Consider the following 22412-nt stretch of genomic DNA (forward strand, 5'->3'; position numbering starts at 1 on the left):
ACCTGGCTTCTTTGTCTCCACTTCTTGGGGGTAAGCATCTAGAGGGCAAGGTCTGCACTCTCCCCTTGGGCGTTTAGCGTGAGGACGAGTAGAATGAGGGCGCTCAATGAACGAGGGGTGAGAGGAACAAGTCTAAGGTGGGACCTGCCATTTCTGAGGTGCTGAGGGACCCTTGGGAGAGAAAGCCAGCAGGGGGAGCTCTAGGAGGAGGTGAGATGGGACAGGGGGGACTGCACTCACCTGTGCTGGTCTGTGCCTTCTGCAACTTCAGAAACTGCTGCAAGAAGCTGCCGTCGTTGGCAAACTTGTTGGAAACATTAGAGTTGTGTGCGTTTGCAATTCTAGACCCGAGACAGAGGACAGACAGCGTAAGCCTTGAGAAGATGGGAGGGAGCACGCCTTGCCGGCCTCAGTCCCACCCCCACCCCTGTATTCTCACCTAAGGGGACCCAAAACAGGCCCCCAAAGATGCCAGGGAACAACTGAGTGCACAGAGCAGTCTTCAGAGTAGTAAGATGGAACAATCTTGTTCTAGTCAAAGCAATCCCACCTGTGCTGGTGTTCTCTCTACCCGCATGTTGACCTTCCAGGTCCAAAGGGCCTCCCCAAGAAGATGGCTCAGAACCACCTGCCATACTTATTGTTAACAAATCATCTGGGCTATCACTGATGCTTACGTCTGTTTTCCCAGCTAGACTGCAGAGTTCTCAAAGGCAGGGCCTATGTCTGTACCTGCGTGTGACTGCAGTTCCATGCCTGGGTCAGCCAGCGCTTCTGTGGGTTTCACATGTGCAGAGGAAAATACCCAAAGCAATTTCTTGGTGGGAGAATTACAGGGGAATTTTATATTTTTATTACTTTCTCTTTTTGAAAAGAATATGTTTTATTTTGAAATAAGAAAAATTTATTTTTAACGAACACAAAAGCAAACCCAGGGGCCTAAATGTTTAATTCAAATTCATCTTTCCTTATCAAAAAAGTGATAGAGGCTCATTATGAGCAAATGGGAACGTGGAAAAAATCAGAAACGTAGAAAGCAAGGAGAAAACCCTAAAAAAGTCTCCTTACCTCACAAGAGCCACAATTAATACTTTGATATACTTCTTTGATTTGCCCCTTAGATTAGAAATAGAGGAAATAAGGCTGTGATCATAGCGTACATTCTACTTCTTTCATCTTTTCCTACAGCATACTATCTTGCTCTAACCTCAGAAACTCCTCGTATGTGCTGCTTTTAGGGGCACATCCATCATACCGACACACCCAATAACTGAAAAAGCTCAGGGAGCCCATAGGTCTGAACTTTTTCCTTTAAAGTAAAGTTTTATCCTCCTAGAAATCCGTTCTAATGAAGTAAAAGTGGAAAAAAACCTAAGTAGTCAACAAGGGGCACTGGTTAAATAAATTATGAGACATCCATAAGGCAGATGGAGTGGCCCTGAAAAGTTAAATTCTTATAAATAAAGCAACCAAGCACAACGTTAAATGAAAAACAAAAAGGCAGGATATAAAACAGTACCTACAGGGTGGTCCTACTTATGTGAAAATATATTTGACTGAAAAATTGTTACAAAAATCCATCAAATGCAACCAGCACTTGCCTCTGGGTTGCAGGGTTACAACTGATTTTATTTCTTCCTCATTTTCTTCTCCTCTACTTCCCAGGTTTTCTACCACATATATGAATTATCTTTAAATTTAAAAAACAAAAGAGAGAGAGAAGGCAGTAAAAGTTATTTTATATGAAAGAGAAAGTTCTGCTGATAACCAGCCTTGGCATTAAACAAGCAGGGCCTTCTAGTGACCCTGGCCTTGTCCTCATGCTGTGTGCACCTCCCTCAGGAGGGACAGAAAGAAGGCAGGGACAATGAAGGACAAGAAAATACTTTGGGGGGAATTCTCTGGCGGTCCAGTGGTTAGGACTCCACACTTTCACTGCCAAGGGCCTGGGTTCAATCCCTGGTCAGGGAACTAAGACCCCACAAGCCACACGGTGCGGCCAAAAAAAACCCCCCAAAAACCACTTCGGGTCAGCAGCATGTCAGCACACGAATCCCACTTGAAAACCACCCATAACAAATGGCAGAGGCTTCCCTGGTGGCGCAGTGGTTAAGAATCCACATGCCAATGCAGGGGACATGGGGCCCTGGTCCGGGAAGATCCCACATGCCGCGGAGCAACGAAGCCCATGCGCCACAACTACTGAGCCTGCGCTCTGGAGCCCGGCCACAACTAATGAAGCCTGCGCCTGGAGCCTATGCTCTGCAACAAGAGAAGCCACCGCAATAAGAAGCCCTCGGCAACTAGAGAGAGCCTATGCACAGCCACGAAGACCCAACGCAGCCAATAAATAAATAAATAAATAAATTTTAAAAATTCATTTTTTTAAAAAATGGCAGGGGTTATCACACAGCTGTTAAATGATGGCTTTTGATGAACAGATAAACAAAACATGGTCCATCCACACAATGGAATATTATTCAGCCACCAAAAAAAGGAATGAAGTACTGACACATGCTACAAAGTGATGAACCTTGAAAACATCACGTCCAGTGAAAACAGCCAGACACAAAAGGCCGCGTATTACATGAAATATCTAGAATAGGTAAATCCACACAGACAAAAAGTAGATTAGTCGTTGTCAGGGGCTGAGGGAAGAGGGAATGGGGAGTGATTGCTAATGGGCATGGGGTTTCTTTCTGGAGTGACAAAACGTTCTGGAATTAGTGATAATAGTTGCACAATGCTGTGAATATACTGAAAATCACTAGGTTGTATAGTTTAAAAAGTCAATTTTATGGCATGTAAGTCATATCTTAATATAAATAAATAAAACTTTAACACTGTGGCGGTTCTAAAGAGTTGTAACGCGGGGGGTTGGGGGGAAGCTTTTCCTTTAAAAAGTGGGGGGCGGGGGAAGCGACATATGAAATTGACCACAATTTAGTGAAACAAAGCAATGACATGGGAAGGGAATATATCAAAATGGTTCTCTTGAGGCAACCTGAATGTTTCTTATTTCTGCAGCACGAAATTCTAAGGTGTTCTAAGCTTTTACAATGGGGAAAACAACCTTATTTTCAAAGCTACCTGTACTCTGCACCCACCCGATGTTCCTTTTTGGCTGCCTGATCCTGGCGCTGAGATCCAGCAGCCTCCAGGGGGCCCTCTTGGAAGCAGTCCTACAGGCCTTTCCCATCTTTGTGCAAGTCCTTCCATAACCCCAGGGGTGATAGTCCACAAGCCCACCCACAGATCACTCAACATCCAGTCCCCATGTTCCTGAACACCCTGGAGGTTCCAACAAGAATAAAGTTTAAGTCCCGCCCTCAAGGAGAAGCCACGGACTCTTAGAAAAGGTGGGAGCTGGAACAGAGCCTTAGTGGAGGGCTAACATGCTCCACACTTCAGACCGCAGAGGAAGGGGCTTGTCTCTGTCAACCTCCAGCCTGAAATTCTTGGATCTTGTCATCCTGATCACACCACCCCTGCTCAAAACTCTTGGGTGCCCTCAGAGCCTCTCAGGACAGTCAGGAGGAAACCCTCTCTCCTGGCTCAGAAACAGCCCCTTTGGTGCAGCAGCTCGAGCTGCCTGACACACAGGGGCTCGCCTCCCTTCTGCCCTTTGCTGTCCTTTCCTGCTTCCTCAAAGGGCTGGCTCTGCCTGGGGCCTTCAGAATGCAGAGCCTCTTCTGCATCCCTACGGCAGCTGCTGCATCTGGGAGCACACTGCCTCATGTTACCTACCAGAGCATCCCTTCACAAGTAGACTGTGAGCCCCGTAAAGGCAGAGATGGAATCTGGGTTTTTGCTCCGTGCTGTATTCTTGGTCCCTGGCCCACAACAGGTCAGCAGTAAATAACCACTGAGTGAAAGAGTTGGCAGCCATCCTCTGGGCTCCCATACACCCCTTGTTTCTCTCCTGCCACACAGCCTCCTGAAAGTGCACCTGCGTTCCTCCTTGCACCATCAGGCTGTGGCTAGATGCAGAAACACCTCGACTACTCTCGCAAGCAAAACCCTCTGTTGGTGACCCTCAAAGACCCTAATCCAGTCTTGGGGTAGACTTACTCGCCAGGATGCCGGGGCTGAGGGCTGGCCACCTGATTCTGCTTGGCTTTCTGCTCCATTTTGGCTTCAATTTCCCGTTTCTTCTGAGCAATGAGCTCCTCCTGGTGAAGAATGTTCATGTTCATTTTTCCAGACTTGGGAGGAGCAACCCCAAACCACCGGTTAGCCTTTCCTGGGGAGGGAAAAGAAGTACATCAGAAATCACCTTTGCTCCAAAAACATGCCCAGCAGCTGCTATGGGAGCAGCCCAGCTGCTATGGGAGCAGCCCAGAGCTGCCCTCTCAGGCAGCAACTAACATTCAGATTGACATTCACACATCTGTTCCTTCATTTATTTAGCAAACATTTACTGAGTTATGCACCAGATGCTGTATTTAGCAAACATTTACTGAGTTATGCACCAGATGCTGTACTTGGTGCTAATCAAGACAGAAGGGGCCTCTGCCCATGTGGGATTCACCTCTGGCTGAGGAGACAAAAGACTTGTAACAAAAAAGTAGTTGCAAAATCATGATAAGAGCTCTCTGCTGGAAACAAAAAAAAAGATGAGAAAGCATAACAGAGGACCACCTATACAGCTAGCCAGAAAATAACCGTTAAAAAAGGGGACATTTAAGCTAAAACCAGAAAGATAAAGAGGTGGCTTCCTGAAAAGCCACATGGGGAGTGATCTGGGCAGAGTAAGAAGCAGAGGTCCAATGTGGTCAGAGCAGGCGGTTCCAGGGGTGGGGCTAGCGGGGGTAGGGCAAAATAGGGAGTCTGAGTTTTACTTAAAGGGTTTTAGGTAGTGACTGGGGAGTATTAAGCTGATAAGATCCAACTGGTATTTTTATTTTTAAGATCATTCTGTCTACTGATTGGACAGACTGCATAGGCAGCAAGGAGACCAACAAGGAGGCTTACTGGCTCCAAGCAAAAGATGATGGTGTCTTCAGACAAGGGTGGTAGTTGTGGAGATGGAGAAGACACCTCGAACGTTCCCCCATGGGACTCAAAATAAAATCCAAATTCTGAAAGCCGATTTTCAAGACGCTGCCAGAGATGGCTCCCCTCCCCACTTCCACTTCATCCCTGACATTCTTCAAAATGACAAGCTCTCAAGGCTTTTGCACTTGCTGTCCCCCTCTGCATAGAAGGCTCTGCCTTCCAGGCCTTCCGATAGTTGGCATCTTCTCATCTCAAGTATCTTCTGCGCAAAAAGGCTTTCTTTGACCACCCAATATCAGCAACCTGCACCTCCACTCTCTCATATCATTATAACTCACTCTCTGTAAATATTTCCTTTTTTGTGCATTGTGATGCCCCAGTAGAAAGTAGCCTTCAGGAAGGCATGGCCCCGTTTTGGTTACACTACATCCTCAGCAACTAGCACAGTGCCTAGCACACAATGAATATTTCTTCAATGTATCCCAGTCTGGGTGAAGGGCTAGGGCTGGGGTGGGGGAAGAATAAGGCTTGTGCTAAAGTAGGGGCTCTAAAGACCCAGGAAAATGTGTACAGGGAGGCCAAGTGCAGTTCGGAAAAACAGCTTTTCCAGAAAGCGGGATACAGGCCAGTCAGGAGCTGACACGAAGAGAGGCGCAGGACAGCCCAAGGTTGCCACTGGCTCGGGGAGCGGAGGTCTGAGCAGCCCTGAAGGCGGTTATTTCGGAAAGCAGGCGCAGGGCAGATCCCGGTGGCGGCCTTTAAGGAAAGCCTGGCGTCCTCAGCAAACCAGCGGTTGGGGGGTGGGGTGGGCGGGGGCGGGGTAACTGGGTCTGGGGTCTCGGGAGACGGGGGTGGTGCAGAAGCCGCCTCTTCCAGCCACCGGGAAGCTGAGGCTAAGGGCCGGCGGGTTGAGGTAGGCCCGACGGTAGGGCTAAGCAAAGACTCATAGCCCGAACACCCAGGCAGACGCTTGCGGGGAGGCGGGGGCTGTTACCTGCAACATCCCGGTTGTCCATCTTGAGACTCATCCAATCCCACAATGCTCCGGCGCCACCGGGGGCGGAGGGGTGGTGGCGGCGGGGGGCGCTTGTTATAATACGCATGGCCTGATGGGAGATGTAGTCCACGTCGTCAAGCCACGCCCTGCCATTGCTTGGACACCTGGGGTCTTCACCCTAGGAATGCAAACCTCAGCCCATCGGAAATCTCCGGTCACAGTCTCGCGGACCAGATGGTGTCGCCTTTTCTCAGACCTTCCTGGAGCCGCGGCCACTCCAAATACAAACTACATGTTCCAGGATGCTTTGTACAGAAGCTCTCGCGAGAAACGCGAGGCGCTCCCGGCCCCGCCCCGTGCGCCTGCTTCCGCCTCCCTGTGGCGGCAGTTTGTTGTTGGGGAGGCCAAAATGGCGGCTCAGGCGGCGGCGGCGGCTCAGGCTGCGGCGGCCCAGGCAGCGCAGGCCGAGGCGGCTGAGTCGTGGTACCTGGCGCTCCTGGGCTTTGCCGAACACTTCCGCACTTCCAGCCCGCCCAAGATCCGCCTGTGTGTGCACTGCTTGCAGGCCGTGTTCCCCTTCAAGCCGCCGCAGCGCATTGAGGCTCGAACACACCTGCAGCTCGGTTCCGTGCTCTACCACCACACCAAGAACAGCGAGCAGGCGCGCAGCCACCTGGAGAAGGCGGTGAGCGCGGGCCGGGCCGCAAGGGTGGAGGTGCAGGCTCTTTTCCGAGCTTGGGCTGAGGGGTCGCGACCCTGGCGGGCGGGGGCCGCCGGCGCCGCTCCTCCGGGACCTGGGGCGTGACTTCCGCACCAGCAGCAAGACCCCGAAGACGTGAGCCTCTCAGGGGACCCGAGGGAACTCGCCCCGTACCGTACTTAATGTTTCTGATGACAGGCAGAGGCCTAGGACTCCGGTCCGGGTACTCCGAGAGTTGCGTCTTTCAGGAGCAACAGGGTTGTGCCCCCATCAATGATGAGGGGAGTCATAGGTGAGAGGCAGAGGCCCAGAGCCTAGAGGCAGTCGTTTGAAGTCCTGCAAAAGGCAGAACTGGGCGGGGGGTGGGGGGGGTGTCTGGATTCCAGGGCTCAGGGCTCCTGCTTTCTCCGTATCTACCTGTGACTTCTTTTTCTCCCACCATCCACTCAACCGTCCCCTTCAGAGGGCAGGCCCTATCTTCCCATGTTGACCTGTGGGATCTTGGTGCCTCAAAAAATGTGGGAAAGTGGCCATCATTCTGCCCTTTCTGACTGTGCAGTTGTTTCTACTCAGAGCAACACTGCGCTCCTGTCATACGATGTGTCCAATTGCCGTTCACCCAGCTTTATTCTGCTTAGAGGAAGGACTTTTTTTTTTTTTTTAATGGTTACTTTCCTCTCTTCCTGCCAGAGGTATGAGGTGAGTTTTTTCTTGTTTTTTTTTTTTGATGTTGGGAGTAGGAGTTTATTAATTTATTTATGTATTTTTGCAATGTTGGGCCTTCGTTTCTGTGCGAGGGCTTTCTCTAGTTGTGGCAAGCGGGGGCCACTCACTATCGCGGTCTCTCGTTGCAGAGCACAGGCTCCAGACGCGCAGGCTCAGTAGTTGTGGCTCACGGGCCTAGTTGCTCCGCGGCATGTGGGATCCTCCCAGACCAGGGCTCGAACCCATGTCCCCTGCATTAGCAGGCAGATTCTCAACCACTGGGCCACCAGGGAAGCCCAAGACTTCTTGAATACAGTCAACTTCGATTTTAAAAATGTGTTGATCCTGAGGTAAATCTGAACCCACCGGTGGCTAGTAACAAATTGCCTTTGGTAGGATAATCAGATCTTTGTTTTGCAGACTGTAAAGAGTTGGAAGGGGACTTTAGTTCTTTCTTGATCCACTTCCTTGTTTCACGAATGAGGCAGTATGGGCCCAAAGAGGTAAAGTGATTTGCCCAAAGCCACACAGCAACTTATTAACAAAATTGAGCTCAAACCTAGGCTCAAGGGCTTCCCTGGTGGCGCTGTGGTTAAGAATCCACCTGCCAATGCAGGGGACACGGGTTCGAGCCCTGGTCCGGGAAGATCCCGCACCAAAGCCGGTGCGCCACAACTACTGAGCCTGCACTCTAGAGCTCACGTGCCACAACTACTGAAGCCCGTGCACCTAGAGCCCGTGCTCCGCAATGAGAAGCCACTGCAATGAGAAGCCCGCGCACCGCAACAAAGAGTAGCCCCCTCTCGCCGCGACCAGAGAAATCCCGTGCGCAGCAATGAAGACCCAACGCAACCAAAAATTAAAAAATAATAATAATAATAAATTTACAACAACAACAAAAAATCTAAGGTCAAGATCGCCAGGGTCCATGCCAAGACGATAAGTCGTGGGTGGTGGTTGTTTTTTTTTTTTTAATTAATTAATTAATTAATTTTTGGCTGTGTTGGGCCTTCATTGCTGCCGCGGGCTTTCTCTAGGAGCAGTGTGCGAGGGCTACTCTTCGTTACGGTGCACGGGCTTCTCGTTGCAGTGTTGTTTTTTTTGTTTTTTGTTTTTTTTTTTGCGGAACGCGGGCCTCTCACTGTTGTGGCCTCTCCCGTTGCGGAGCACAGGCTCCAACGCGCAGGCTCAGCGGCTATGGCTCACAGGCCCAGCTGCTCCGTGGCATGTGGGATCTTCCCGGACCGGGGCACGAACCCGTGTCCCCTGCGTCGGCAGGCAGACTCTCAACCACTGCGCCACCAGGGAAGCCCCGCAATGTCTTCTCTTGTTGTGGAGCACAGGCTCTAGGCGCGTGGGTTTCAGTAGCTGTAGCACATGGGCTCAACAGTTGTGGCTCACAGGCTCTAGAGCGCAGGCTCAGTAGTTGTGGCGCACGGGCTTAGTTGCTCTGCAGCATGTGGGATCTTTCCGGACCAGGGCTTGAACCCGCGTCCCCTGCACTGGTAGGCAGATTCTTAACCGCTACGCCACCGGGGAAGTCCAAGTCGTTGTTTTTGTGAAGTTCTTTTCTTTCATTCATTCAGCAGATATTTAATCAGCTCACACTGGGTGCCAAGACCTATTCTAGGTGCTGGGGATCAACAGTGACTAAAGCAGTCCTTGCCCACAGAAGCTTATGTTTTTGTGAGGGAGACAAACAATGAATATATAGTAAAAGGTTAGGCAGCGATAGAAGAACCATGAAAACCAGGGTGAGGGTTGGAGTTGACAGGGAGCTATTTTTAGCAAAGGTAATGAGGGAGTCTCTATTTGTGGGAGTCACATTTGAACAGAGTCCTGAATGAGGTGGGGGAGCAAGCCTTGAGAAGCGCTCAGAGTTTCAGGTCAATCCCTAGGAGTGCCTGAGCTGTTGGTGACTGGTTGATATCAGGGTCTCTCCTGAGCAGTGATGAGGCTGAAATCAAACGAAGTGTCAAGCTTCCTTGGGTGTGGGAAGGGTGGAGGCTGTGACTGCCCGGGCCTGACTCCCAGTGCCTTTAGTGGATGTGCTGGTTCTGAAGCTCTCCCTTCGCTCAGTTAACAACAAATCCTGCCACCTCCTTTCCCTTGTCTTCAGGCCATTCAGCCTGTTTCTTTTTTGTTTTCTTTTTTTAATTTGAAATATTGTAGGGTCTTTTTTAATTTTTATTTAATTAATTTATTTTTGGCTGCATTGGGTCTTTGTTGCTGTGCGCGGGCTTTCTCTAGTTGTGGCAAGCGGGGGCTACTATCGTTGTGGTGCACGGGCTTCTCATTGCGGTGGCTTCTCTTGTTGTGGAGCACGGGCTCTAGAGCACAGGCTCAGTAGTTGTTGCGCACGGGCTTAGTTGCCCCACGGCATGTGGGATCTTCCGGACCAGGGCTCGAACCCATGTCCCCTGCATTAGCAGGCGGATTCTTAACCACTGCACCACCAGGGAAGCCTTATGGTAGTTCTATTTTTAATTTTTTGAGGAACCTCCATACTGTTTTCCATAGTGGCTGCACCAATTTACAGTCCAACAGTGCACAAGGGCCCCCTTTTCAGGGCTTCCCTGGTGGCACAGTGGTTAAGAATCCGCCTGCCAATGCAGGGGACATGGGTTCGAGCCCTGGTCCGGGAAGATCCCACATGCCATGGAGCAACTAAGCCCGTGCGCCACAACTGCTGAGCCCGCAAGCCACAACTAGTGAAGCCCACGTGCCTAGAGTCCATGCACCACAACGAAGAGTAGCCCCCGCTCGCCACGACTAGAGAAAGCTCATGTGCAGCAACGAAGACCCAACACAGCCAAAAATAAAATAAATGAAATAAATAAAATTTTTTTTTAAAAAGGGACTTTAACTTAAATAGACGTTTCTCCAAAGAAGATAGCCAATAGGCGCATGAAAAGATGCTCAGCATTGCTAGTTATTAGAGAAATGCAAATCAGAACTACATTGAGGTATCACCTCACACCGGTCAGAATGGCCATCATCAAAAAGTCTACAAATAATAAATGCTAGAGCGTGTGTAAAGGAAAGGAAACCCTCCTGCACTGTTGGTGGGAATGTAAATTGGTACAGCCACTATGGGGAACAGTATGGAGGTTCCTTAAAATAGAGTTGTTGGGCTTCCCTGGTGATGCAGTGGTTAAGAATTCACCCACCAATGCAGGGGACATGGGTTGGAGCCCTGGTCCGGGAGGATCCCACATGCCTCGGAGCAACTAAGCCCGTGCGCCACAACTGCTGAGCCTGTGCTCTAGAGCCCGTGAGACACAACTGTTGATCCCACGCGCCACAACTACTGAAGCCTGTGTGCCTAGAGCCCACGCTCTGCAACAAGAGAAGACACCACAATGAGAAGCCCGCACACTGCAACGAAGAGTAGCCCCCACCTGCTGCACCTAGAGAAAGCCCATGGGCAGCAACGGAGACCCAGTGCAGCCAAAAATAAAATAAATAAAATAAATAAAAATTTTTTTTTAAATCTAAAAAAAAAAAAACGAAAGATGCCGGCAGCAATGTATATATTAAACAACAAAAAAAAGTGGAGTTGTCATATGATCCAGCAATCCCACTCCTGGACATATATCGGGAAAAGATGAAAACTCATTCAAAAAGCTACGTGCGCTGAAATGTTCATAGCAGCACTGTTTATAATAGCCACAACATGGAAGCAACTTAAATGTCCATCAATGGATGAATGGATAAAGAAATGTGGTATATATATACATAATAGACTACTACTTATCCATAAAAAAGAATGAAATAATGCCATTTGCAGCAACATGGATGGACCTAGAGATTATCATACTAAGTGAAGTAAATCAGACAGAGAAAGACAAATAGCACATGAGATCACTTATATGTGGAATTTAAAATATGATACAAATGAACTTATTTCAAACAGAAAACAGACTCACAGACATAGAAGACAATCTTATAGTTACCGGGGGAAAAGCAGTAGGGGAAGGATAAATTAGGAGTTTGGGATTATCAGGTACAAAGTACTATATATGAAACAGATAAACAACAAGGTATAGCACAGGAAATTATATTCAGTATCTTGTAATAAGCCATAATGAAAAAGAATATGAAAAAGTATATGTATGAATATATGTAACTTAATCACTTTGATGTAAACCAGAAACTAACACAGCAGTGTAAATGAACTATACTTCAGTTAAAAAATAAAAATATATAAGCGCTTGAGCATTTGTGGATTTTGGCATCCTCAAGGGCTCCTGGAACCAATCCCCTGAGGATACTGAGGGACAATTGTATCTTCTCCCATTCTCTCCATTCTGCCTTTTTGTTTTGTTAATAGTTTCCTTCCTGTGCAAAAGCTTTTTAGCTGGGTGTAGTCCCATTTGGTTATTTATTTTTTAAATTTATTTATTTATTTAAGTTTGGTTGCATTGGGTCTTCGTTGCTGCGTGGGCTTTCTCTAGTTGCAGCGAGCGGGGGCTACCCTTCATTGCGGTGCGCGGGCTTCTCATTGCGGTTGCTTCTCTTGTTGTGGAGCACAGGCTCTAGGTGCGCGGGCTTCAGTAGTTGTGGCTCGCAGGCTCTAGAGTGCAGGCTCAGTAGTTGTGGCACACGGGCTTAGTTGATCCGCGGCATGTGGTATCTTCCCGGACCAGGGCTTGAACCTGTGTCCCCTGCATTGGCAGGCGGATTCACAACCACTGAGGCACCAGAGAAGCCCCCATTTGTTTATTTTTGCTTTTGTTTCCCTTGCCTGAGGAAACAGATCCAGAAAAATATTGCTAAGGTTGATATCAAAGAGTACACTGCTCATGTTTTCTTTTAGGAGCTTTATGGTTTCAGGTCTTTAAGTTTTTCATCCATTTTAAGTTTATTTTTTTATATAGAGTGAGAAAGTAATTCAGTTTGATTCTTTTGCATGTGGCTGTCCAGTTTTCCCAGCACCATTTTTTAAAAATATTTATTTATTTATTTATTTATTTATTTATGGCTTAGTTGGGTCTTCGTTGCAGCACGCGGGATCTTTCATTGCAGTGCGTGGGCTTCTCTCTAGTTGTGGTGCTCAGGCTTCTCTCTAGCTGTGGTGCGTGGGCTCAGTTGCCCCACAACATGTGGGATCTTAGTTCCCCGGCCAGGGATCGAACCCACGTACCCTGCATTGGAAGGCTGATTCTTAACCACTGGACCACCAGGGAAGTGCCCCAAACACCATTTATTGAAGAGGCTGTCTTTTCCCCGTTATGTATTCTTACCTCTTTTGTCATAGATTAATTGGCTGTATAAGTATGGGTTTATTTCTGGGCTGTCTGTTCTCCATTGATCTATGTGTCTGTTTTTGTGTCATTACCATACTGTTTTTATTGCTGTAGGTTTGTAGCATAGTTTGAAATCAGGAAACATGATACCTCCAGCTTTGTTCTTTTTTCTCAACATTGCTTTGGCTACTCACGGTCCTTTGTGTTTTCATAAAATTTTTAGAATTATTTGTTCCAGTTCTGTGAAAAATACTATTGGTATTTTGAGAGGAATTGCATTGGATCTGCAGATTGCCTTGTGTAGTATGGTCATTTTAACAATATTAATTCTCCCAATCCATGAGCACAGTATAGCTTCCATTCGTTTCTGTAGTCTTCATTTTCTTTCATTGATGTCTTAGAGTTTTCAGAGTATAAGACTTTTACTTCCTTGGTTAGATTTATTCTTAGCTACTTTACTCTTTTTGATACAGTTGTAAATGGGATTGTTTTCTTAATTTTTTTTTCTGATAGTTCATTATTAGTGTATGGAAACACAACAGATTTCTGTATATTAATTCTGTATCCTGCAACTTTATTGAATTCATTTATAAATAATATTTTTTGGTGACATCTCTAGGATTTTCTGTATATGGTATCATGTCATGTGCAAACAGTGATAGTTTTACTTTTTCCTTTCCATTCAGCCTGTTTCTAGCAGTGGTTCATAGTCACTGTATATATATGTATATATATATATATATTTATAAACTTACTTAATTATCTTTGGCTGCATTGGGTTTTCATTGCTGTATGCAGGCTTTCTCTAGTTGTGGTGAGCGGGGGCTCCTCTTTGTTGCAGTGCATGGGCTTCTCATTACAGTGGCTTCTCTTGTTGCAGAGCACGAGCTCTTGGTATGCAGGCTTCAGTAGTTGTGGCTCACAGGCTCAGTAGTTGTGGCCTACAGGCTTAGTTGCTCTGTGGCATGTGGGATCTTCCCGGACCAGGGCTCGAACCTGTGTCCCCTGCATTGGCAGGTGGATTCTTAACCACTTTGCCACCGGGGAAGTCCAGTCACTGTGTATATTGTCCTTATCATATTTTGCCCACTCAGTGCTGTTAAGGAGAAGCAGCCATGCCTCAGATTGCTTCCTTGTAGCTGCTTGGCTTTTGGACCCATAATTTAAATCCTTATCATCGTGGAGAGTTTTCCCTCGATTTTACAGAACCCTAAATCTTGTGGGGTCTTCCATAGAGCCACAGGGTACCCTCCGTAGGTCGCACTGTCGTTACACCTGGAAATACCTTTCTTTCTGTCAGGTGCATCCCCACGTGCAAGTTTGTCCAGATTTCAGTTAAAGTGCCATTCTTTGTAATGTTTTCCTTCTTTGGTTGTTTCTGATCTCCTTTTGTGTTGCAATGCAAGCATGCTTTTTTTAAACTTCATTCTTTATTAGCTGTGCATTTTCTCCAAATCACGGAGCTGTCAACTTTTATTCTTTCCTTTCCTTTCATTCTTTACTAGGTAAAGAATCATATAAGTGCTATAGATAAAACTTTTAATTGACCTCTGAACTTAGTATTACATTCATCTTCCTTAACTATTATTTTCATCATCTTTTGCTTTCCCTATGAGAGACTCTAACCTCGTTTGTAATCACTTTTTTATATATATATGGGTAGATTATTATTTCTGTTTCCTCAACTGTATTTGTAAGCTTTCCAGAAGGAATGTGTAATATACTCACCCATCTGCTTCATCAGTTCATTTGTTAAGGGTTCCCATCAGAGGGACGGAGGGTATTTCTCCCTTTCCTCAGCAGCTTTATCCAAGTTGCAGCCATTGGTCTCTCAGTCATACCTGCCTCTGCAGGCCTTCGGAGTACCTGCTGGCTGCCTCATTCCCTGGATCTGTTCAGCAGGTCCTGTAACTATTACAGTGCATGACAAGACACTTCACCAGAGAGCCTTCTCTTTTTGCTTATGGTTTTGGCAGGGATGGGGATGTATCTACAGAATTCTTCTTTTTTTTTAATTTATTTATTTTTTATTGTGTCAGGTCTTCATTGCTACACACGGGCTTTCTCTCGTTGCGGCAAGCAGGGGCTACTCTTTGTTGCGGTGCGAGGGCGTCTCACTGCGGTGGCTTGTCTTGTGGAGCACAGGCTCTAGGCACGTGGGCTCAGTAGTTGTGGCTCACGGGCTCTAGAGCGCAGGCTCAGTAGTTGTGGCGCACGGGCTTAGTTGCTCCACGGCATGTGGGATCTTCCTGGACCAAGACTCGAACCCGTGTCCCTTGCATTGGCAGGCAGATTCTTAATCACTGCACCACCAGGGAAGTCCCCTCAACAGAATTCTTGACTCCTTTGGGACTCTGACTAAATCATTCATGATTATAAGGAATGTCGCTTTACATCAAAATCTCTTGGCTAGATACTTTGTGAAGCTATTTCTACAGGTTTTGTCAGATTGTGTTCTTTTTAATTTCAGTTTTGCCTTGTTGTCTTTCCTCTTGCTACATACTATTCCTGTGTAAATTTTCAGTCTTCTCTTATATTTTACTGTTTTTCAAACAGTTCCATTTCAGTCATTTGTGCTTCCACTGTGGAACTGAGAATCTTTATATCTGTACTTAGATGTGTATTTATTTCCCCCTTAACTTTCTTAATGTATCTGGAAAGTGCATCATCATCCTTAGATTTTGCTGATTTGAAAGCCACAGAGGAATAAATGCTACTTCTCTGGAATGGATTGTTCGTTATTTGCTATAATCCAGACAGTCATTCTTTGGACAGTGGTCTTTAGTGACTGCAGCATCTGTGTTGATGCCATGTTTGCTTTCTCTGTGTGTTTGCAATGGGGCTACTTTTTACTGGTTGTTCGTCTGACTTAGAAAGCAGCTCCAAACTGCCAGTCAGATGCTCCTTAATTGTGCTTCCAGGTTTAGCCCGAGAGTCTATGGCTACCTTCCCAGCAAGTGATTAAAAGCTTCCCTTTCTTATTTTAAGGCCTAAAAGGGCTCAATTCTGGGCCTTTCATCATCAGGCACAGATGGAGCATATCTTTCATCCTTTAGGATCATGGCTGTGTCCTGGTAAATTCCATGCCACATCAGCTGGGAGCAGAACCTGGTACAGAAGCTGCATTTGCAGAACTTGCTGTTAAGCATTTTCATGGAAGAGTATCTGTGCTTCCTCCTGTTCGCATTTCCATTTTCTTCACTCATTCTCTGAGTCTCCCCTGACTTCAGGAAGTGAAATGTGTTTAGGAACCTTTACTTCATGATGCTACCAACTTGCCCCCTGTCTCCCCTGCAACCCCTACTTCTTCCGGTTCCTGCCTGGGAATTATTATAGTATTCTTGGTGCTTTCCACATGCCAGGCCTTGCGTTCATGGTTCTTGGAGCACTGTCTCTTTGGATCCTCACCAAACCCACAAGGTAGAGACCACTTCCGACTTGCCAATGGCAGTACTGACCGGGATGCTTGTAGCCGTGGTCACATGGCAGAGAGAGGCAAGGCTGGCTCCTAAATGTTGTGCTTCCATCCCAGAGGAGTTTCAGTTGATAACTATTTTTACACATTTTGGTGACTTAAAAAAACCTGATTTTTAAGAAAAACTTACCTTGGTTATGAGGTACAAGAAGGCTTGAAACACTCAGCCCTGAACTGAATGCCCTAGGAATGAGAAGTGTGCTGATCCCAGCCCTTCCACCCCTCAGGGTGCATACTAGCCCTGTGGTGACCCTTGCTTTTCCTGAGAACCCCAAGGTGACCCCAGAGGCTTCTGGTAGGGTCATTCACATCTCTGCCTCACACCTGCAGGCTTCCTGGCAGTGACGGGACTCTCACTTTGGCTGCTTTCGCATGACAGGAAGAAGACATAAAAGCTATATTTTAATGTTACGAAGTAAAACATAGGTTGAGGTAGCAACCTTGGGTAATTTGTGAGATGGACGTATTTTCTAATATCTAGATTTCTGATTATGAATTTATGTTGCAAGTTAAAAAAGGTACAAAAGCAAAGTGATTTGATTGGCTTCTGACTGACAATCCTGGGGAAGTGACTGGCTCTCCATGACATGGAGCTAGTCCTACAGCTTCAGAAATGGGTCATCTTGGGGACGGCTCAGGTGTCACTGACACTGATGCCTGAGCAAGAAACAGTGACGTTTAAAGACAAGGAGATGTCTGATGCCACTTAGGAATTAGAATTTTGTGTTTAAAAGACATAAGCCTGGGCTTCTCTGGTGGCGCAGTGGTTGGGAATCCTCCTGCCAATGCAGGGGACACGGGTTCTATCCCTGGTCTGGGAAGATCGCACATGCCACAGAGCAACTAAGCCCGTGCGCCACAACTACTGAGCCCACATGCTGCAACTGCTGAAGCCCGAACGCCTAGAGTCCGTGCTCTGCAACAAGAGAAACCACCACAATGAGAAGCCCACACACCACAACGAAGAGTAGCCCCCACTTGCTGCAACTAGAGAAAGCCCTCGCGCAGCAACGAAGACCCAATGCAGCCAAAAAAAAAAAAAAGGGCATAAGTCTCAGTTCTGTGGCCATTTGTGCATGAGGAAGCCCTCATTTCCTTGTGATGATAGATAAAGTCATCATTCGTGCAACAAATGTTTCCTGAGAGCCTCCCATGTGTCAGCCCCTTCTAGGCACTGGGGACACAGAATCATGATGAGGCACATTATGGGGCTTTATCCAACATCCCCAATTTGTGTGCGTGTTGGGGGCTGGTGCCCCACAGTGCATGCATGAGAGAATGGTGGCAGATCATGGCTCTGGGAAATGGATGCTAAGGACCACTAGGATCCAGCTCCTCCAGGAGTTGGAGTGTTGCTAACTCCCATGTGGGTCCACACCTCAAACTTTGTCCTCTGGCCCCTAGAGCAGCGCTCCTGACAGCCTCTCACACTGACAGACAAGGCCTTCCAGAAGATTTGAGTCTTCAAACTTTACACGTTACTTTACAGCTCTCCCCGTGGTCACTAAAGGCCCCAGGGGGATGTGATGCTCTTTCTCCAGCCCTCAGGTCAGAAAACAGAACTGTCAGAGACAGAAACTGATCATTAACAGACACATCTGACTTATAGAAAAGAGATGTTAGTGGGGTCCAGCCCAAATGTCTACTGAATAGATGTTAACCACATAAAATCCCCACATGAAGAGACATTTGATGGGCCCATGTGGGCCTGGGCCCAGCAGCACAGGCCAAGGCGCTGGAGAAGTCGGCATAGTGGGGCCCTCCCCAGGCAGTAGGCAAATGGCTGTGTCCCCTCACAGTCTGCCCACCATGGACATACTTCTGTGGACTGTCCTCACGTGAATTTGGAGTATGCCTTGTGCAGTGGGGAGAGCATCCCTGGGCCACAGACTCATAAGGAAGGCTTCTTCGCCCCACTGGAGGAGTTTCACCTCTTGTTGCCCTCTTCACCTCTGTTGGGGAGCAGTGACACACAGATGTAGTCAGCTTTACGCCAGGTCCTGAGGCATGGCCAAGCTTGACTTGGAAACTCAGCTGTAGGTGGTGGATTTACTGAGCCCACTCCGCCTTGGCTACCAGGCTGGGTTGTTGAGAGCAAGCCACACGGCGCTCCGAGTGGAAGGCAAATGCTTCTCATGTGTGTCTTTATCCATCCTGTACACTCTCTAAAGGGCTCCCCTTGAGTATGGAGGCTTTGCCTGAGATATGTCTTGCATGTGGAGATTAAGTCATGGAACTACAGAATCTTGAGGTGGGACCAGGTCTTAGCTTGTCCCTAACCCAGCTTTTTAGTCACAGTTTCCTACACGGTATCTTGTCCCTTCTCCCAGTTGGTGGCCTTCAGGAGTGTCTCTAGCTCGACTGCCCTTCCCAGTGAGGAGGAGTGGCTTCTATAGAAAGCAAGCCCCTACTTATGTGTTTACCAGCTTCATGACGTCACACGAGGCTGGAGCTAGGCCTGTCCCCACTGTCCATGTAGGTGGTATTCAGCCAAGGAGCCTCACTTGGGGCCACACTCCTGGCAGCAGGCACTGGCCGTGTCCCTCTTGGGACCCTGAGCTCCTCCTGACCCTGTTGCAGGGGAGCCTTGGGAGGGGACACCCAGGCTGGCTGCGGAGTGCCTTTTGCCTGGGCTCTATGTGCACGTGCACTTGTATGTGTGTATGACAGACACAGGAGCCTGGTGGCTCTCCATGTTCCCTCTTTCTCTCTGTTCTGTCCCTCTCCTCTACTCGCATAGCTCCCCCTCCTGGCCCACCTGTGTCTCTGAGGCAGCTGGTCTCCAGACCAGCTCCAAGTCTTGCCGAGCCTCTTTGGTGACTTCCCTGGCCACCACTCAGCCCCAGAGACATCTCGAGCTCCAAGGCTGTCCCGCTGGCGTCACTGGCCTTTCTCCCTGGCGGCCAGCAGACCGATGGGCCTTCAGCCTCTTTCCTCTTTCTCCTCCCTCTGCGTCCTTTGCTGCATATAAGTTGCTCTTAAAACTTGGATCTGATTGGGTGCTTTTGTTTTATGCGTCTGACTGGGTCAGGCTCCAGGGGTGACATCAGGGCATTCTTACCCACAGTCACATGAGTGGCACAGAGACCAAATGGGCCTTCCAGCCTCACCTCCCTGGCCCTCTGCTCTTTGCCTGGAGCACCTCCCCTTCCTTCTTTGCCTGGTAACACCCATACTTACATCCTCATCCTTCAAGGCCCAGCCCCAGACACCCCAACCCCCACCACCTCCCTCCACATGCGCGTGCGTGCACACACACACACCATACACACACACCACACACACATACACACCACACACACTGTTCTCCCACAGAGCATGGCAAGTAAGAGTCTTCTTTTGGGCTCTGGATCTGCCTTCCAGCAACTGCTGAGGCTCTGAGAATGTTTGCAGGACGAGTGGGTCAGCAGGAACAGCGTCAGGTATATGCTTGAGTCCTTGATAGTCTGACAGACTGTGGTCAGTGTGGTGGTGTGGCGGACTGTCCTGGGACCTCACCACCTCCTGTTGGAATGTGAAACTCCAGGGCACAGTTATGGCCAAGTGGGAGCATGTCGTTATCTGAACCATGTCCCAGCCTGTGTACTAGCAGAGAGGGATGGTGAGCTCAGAACTCAGAATCATCCCTGCTACCCCTGGCCAGGTGCTGCCCACACCAGTCCTTCCTGGAGTACTCTTCCCTCCCCTCTGAGGCTAACTTTGCTCATTTCCAAACATCTTTTAAATGTCACTTCTCCAGGAAGGACTGACACCCACAGACCTACTCTCTAATTGTAATTAATTCCTCACGTCATGATTTGCTCTTGGCCTACTACAGTGAGTGTCATGTGGTGGCCCCTCTGTGCTCCTTCCTTGTGAAGCATTGCTGCTGTAGTGGGAGAGGGCTCCAATTCTGACTCCGGAGCCTGGCAGGACGGGAAGCCTGTGAGTGGGGGAGCAAGTTCCTGTTCCCTTTCCCCCAGACACGCCCTGGTTGCTGGATTAAAGGAAAAGCAAGCCCACCCTCTTAGGCTGAGCAGTCCATCTTCCCACTTAACCGAACACCTGCAGCCTCTGGTGACAAGGCAACCTGTGTAAACCCCAAAGTGGAGCCAGTTAAGCAGGTGCAAAGCGTATGGTTGAGAATTAATGCTTTTTTTCTTTCTCTTTCAGTGGTTGATATCACAGCAAGTATCCTTTTCTTGGTACTGTTCCCTTTAAGGAAAACTCTTTCTAAATAAAAAAAAATGTGTTATAAACTTGATTCCTACCTATAATGCACACCTTGGGTTTGGGCTTTGCCCCACAGATTACCTGGAGCATCCCTTCAGACCAGTAGCTTCTCCCTGGGTGCTGTGCTCCTCTTCATGCCCCAGCCTCTAGCTCCACACCCAGCCAGCAGCAAGCTCAGGGATTACTGGGGGAATATGTGAACTAGGGGTTTTAGAGCGGGTGGGGATATGCCCGTCCGGCCAGCCTCTGCAGTGTAAGAACGCTGAGCTGTCTCCGGACGCACAGGCTCAGCGGCCATGGCTCACGGGCACAGCCGCTCCGCGGCATGTGGGATCCTCCCGGACCGGGGCACAAACCTGTGTACCCTGCATCGGCAGGCGGACTCCCAACCACTGCACCACCAGGGAAGCCCTGTGGCCCTTTTAAACTGACCATTTTGCAGTGTCTCTACTTCCTTAACTGGACGTCATTAGATCCCGCAGTTTGAAGATGTTAAATTTGAAGCAGCAAGTCTTTTGTCTGAATTATACTGTCAAGAGGTAAGAACATGTGAAGGTTTCTGAAAGCAAACTCCCTCTCCCTGTAGCAAAGCACAGTGGCAAACTGGGACTCTCAGGAGTGGATTCCCTTCCGGCTTTTAAGACTTCTCATAATTTTCTTATCTCCCACGCCTGGCATGGGGCAGCCATGGGTGATCACTTGCTAACAAAGACTAGCAGAATCTTTTTCTACCGAGGACTGTTGGAAAACAGCCTTGTTCCTAGGCTAAAGATGATTAGTTCCTGAACAAGTTTATATAGTTTAAGCTTAGACTAAAGATGATTCCTAGGCTAAAGATGATTAGTTCCTGAACAAGTTTATATAGTTTACCTTAAGCTGGTTCCTGATGTCAGGTGTAGCTGAAAATTGCCTTTCCCAGCTTTGAGCAGTGACCCCTTTTCACGCCCCTGACCCCTCTCTCTGGTTGCAGAACAGGAAAGACAGCAATTGTTATCAATTTGACTATTCAGGATTTTGAACTAAAGCTAGTTTCTGTTTAGTTGAGTGGGGAGTTATTTTAAGGTCGATACAGAAACTTCCCAGCCAGTGAGTCTAATAAAATATCTTTTCTTCTTTAATCAAGCACATTGGCAACCCACAAATCCTTTGGTAAGTGTGAACAGGAATGGCCGCCTGGCTCCGCAGCTGCTGCATAAGGAATCCAGCTTGTTTTTTCCTCCCCAAACTTCACTGTTTCCTTTCAGAATTCCGTTGATGCAGCAAAGCCACTGCTGCGGAAAGCAATCCAGATCTCACAGCAGACCCCGTACTGGCACTGCCGCCTGCTCTTCCAGCTTGCTGTGAGTACTGCGGGCCTGGCTGAGATGCGTGGGTGCCTGTTGGGGGCCGTGACCTTGGGGCACAGCTGCCTCAAGTACAAATAAGCAGACTCTGGGACACACGGGTCTTCCTCAGGCTGCTGTACTGAGCGGATGGGGACACAGGAACGTTTCTTTGACCTGCTCACAAGTCCCCTCCAGACTGTCGCCAGGAGGCGGTACTCCCAGGGTGGGCCTCTCACTCAGCAGCACCTGGGGTGATTGGTGGGAGTGTCCTTCCCCTGGAGCTGACTTGGGGCCTAGTCTTCATGTTCCCCTCCCTCCTGTTGCTCCCTTTGGCCTGCATTCATCAAAATTTAGGGAGCATTTCTTGCCAGAGGTCCACTCTGTTTTCTGAGAGCTGCTCAGAGATTCCAAGGGACTGCCTATTGGGCAAGAAATGCTGGAGTCAAGCCTTTTCTCCTAGAGCCCACTTTTGGGGCCTGCTGGGGTATAGCCTCACCCTGGTCTCCACACAGCCCCTCTGCCCTCAGCCTCCCTTAAGCTCCTCAGATGTAGGTGGTGCCTCGTCCCTGCACTCTGAGATGCTCAGGTGGTGAGGGGCTCTCTAGGCTGGGCTTTCCTGGCTACAGTGGAGGAGTCTGCAGGCCGGGGGCTGGGTAGACTCCTTCATGAGGAGTGCCTCTTCATCCTGGGGTCTGCCCACACCTCCCCAGCACTGGCCATCCTCTATCCTCTCCTGACCCTGACACAGCCT

General features: G+C 48.4%; 2 protein-coding genes across 4 annotated transcripts in view; one reads left to right on the plus strand and one right to left on the minus strand.

The window, feature by feature from the left end:
* SUGP1 (SURP and G-patch domain containing 1) overlaps positions 1–6172 on the minus strand; it is a 29639-nt gene extending 23467 nt beyond the window's left edge. The window contains exons 1-3 of one of the 2 annotated variants that reach the window (XM_060144868.1): positions 5993–6117; positions 4072–4243; positions 241–341 (exon numbers count right to left, since the gene is read on the minus strand). In XM_060144868.1, the coding sequence (XP_060000851.1) occupies positions 241–341; positions 4072–4243; positions 5993–6101 (382 nt within the window). In that variant the 5' untranslated portion in view covers positions 6102–6117. Of the gene's footprint in view, positions 1–240; positions 342–4071; positions 4244–5992 lie in introns of both variants that reach the window. The other variant, XM_060144869.1, reaches the window with a different exon arrangement.
* Positions 6173–6385: 213 nt separating this feature from the next.
* Positions 6386–22412, plus strand: part of MAU2 (MAU2 sister chromatid cohesion factor) — a 34187-nt gene continuing 18160 nt past the window's right edge. For both annotated transcript variants that reach the window (XM_060144870.1, XM_060144871.1), the window contains exons 1-4: positions 6386–6680; positions 20277–20294; positions 20810–20875; positions 21581–21676. In XM_060144870.1, the coding sequence (XP_060000853.1) occupies positions 6405–6680; positions 20277–20294; positions 20810–20875; positions 21581–21676 (456 nt within the window). In that variant the 5' untranslated portion in view covers positions 6386–6404. The remainder of the gene's footprint in view (positions 6681–20276; positions 20295–20809; positions 20876–21580; positions 21677–22412) is intronic.

This window comes from Lagenorhynchus albirostris, chromosome 3, assembly GCF_949774975.1.
Source record: "Lagenorhynchus albirostris chromosome 3, mLagAlb1.1, whole genome shotgun sequence".
In the NCBI taxonomy this organism is placed as follows: domain Eukaryota; kingdom Metazoa; phylum Chordata; class Mammalia; order Artiodactyla; family Delphinidae; genus Lagenorhynchus; species Lagenorhynchus albirostris.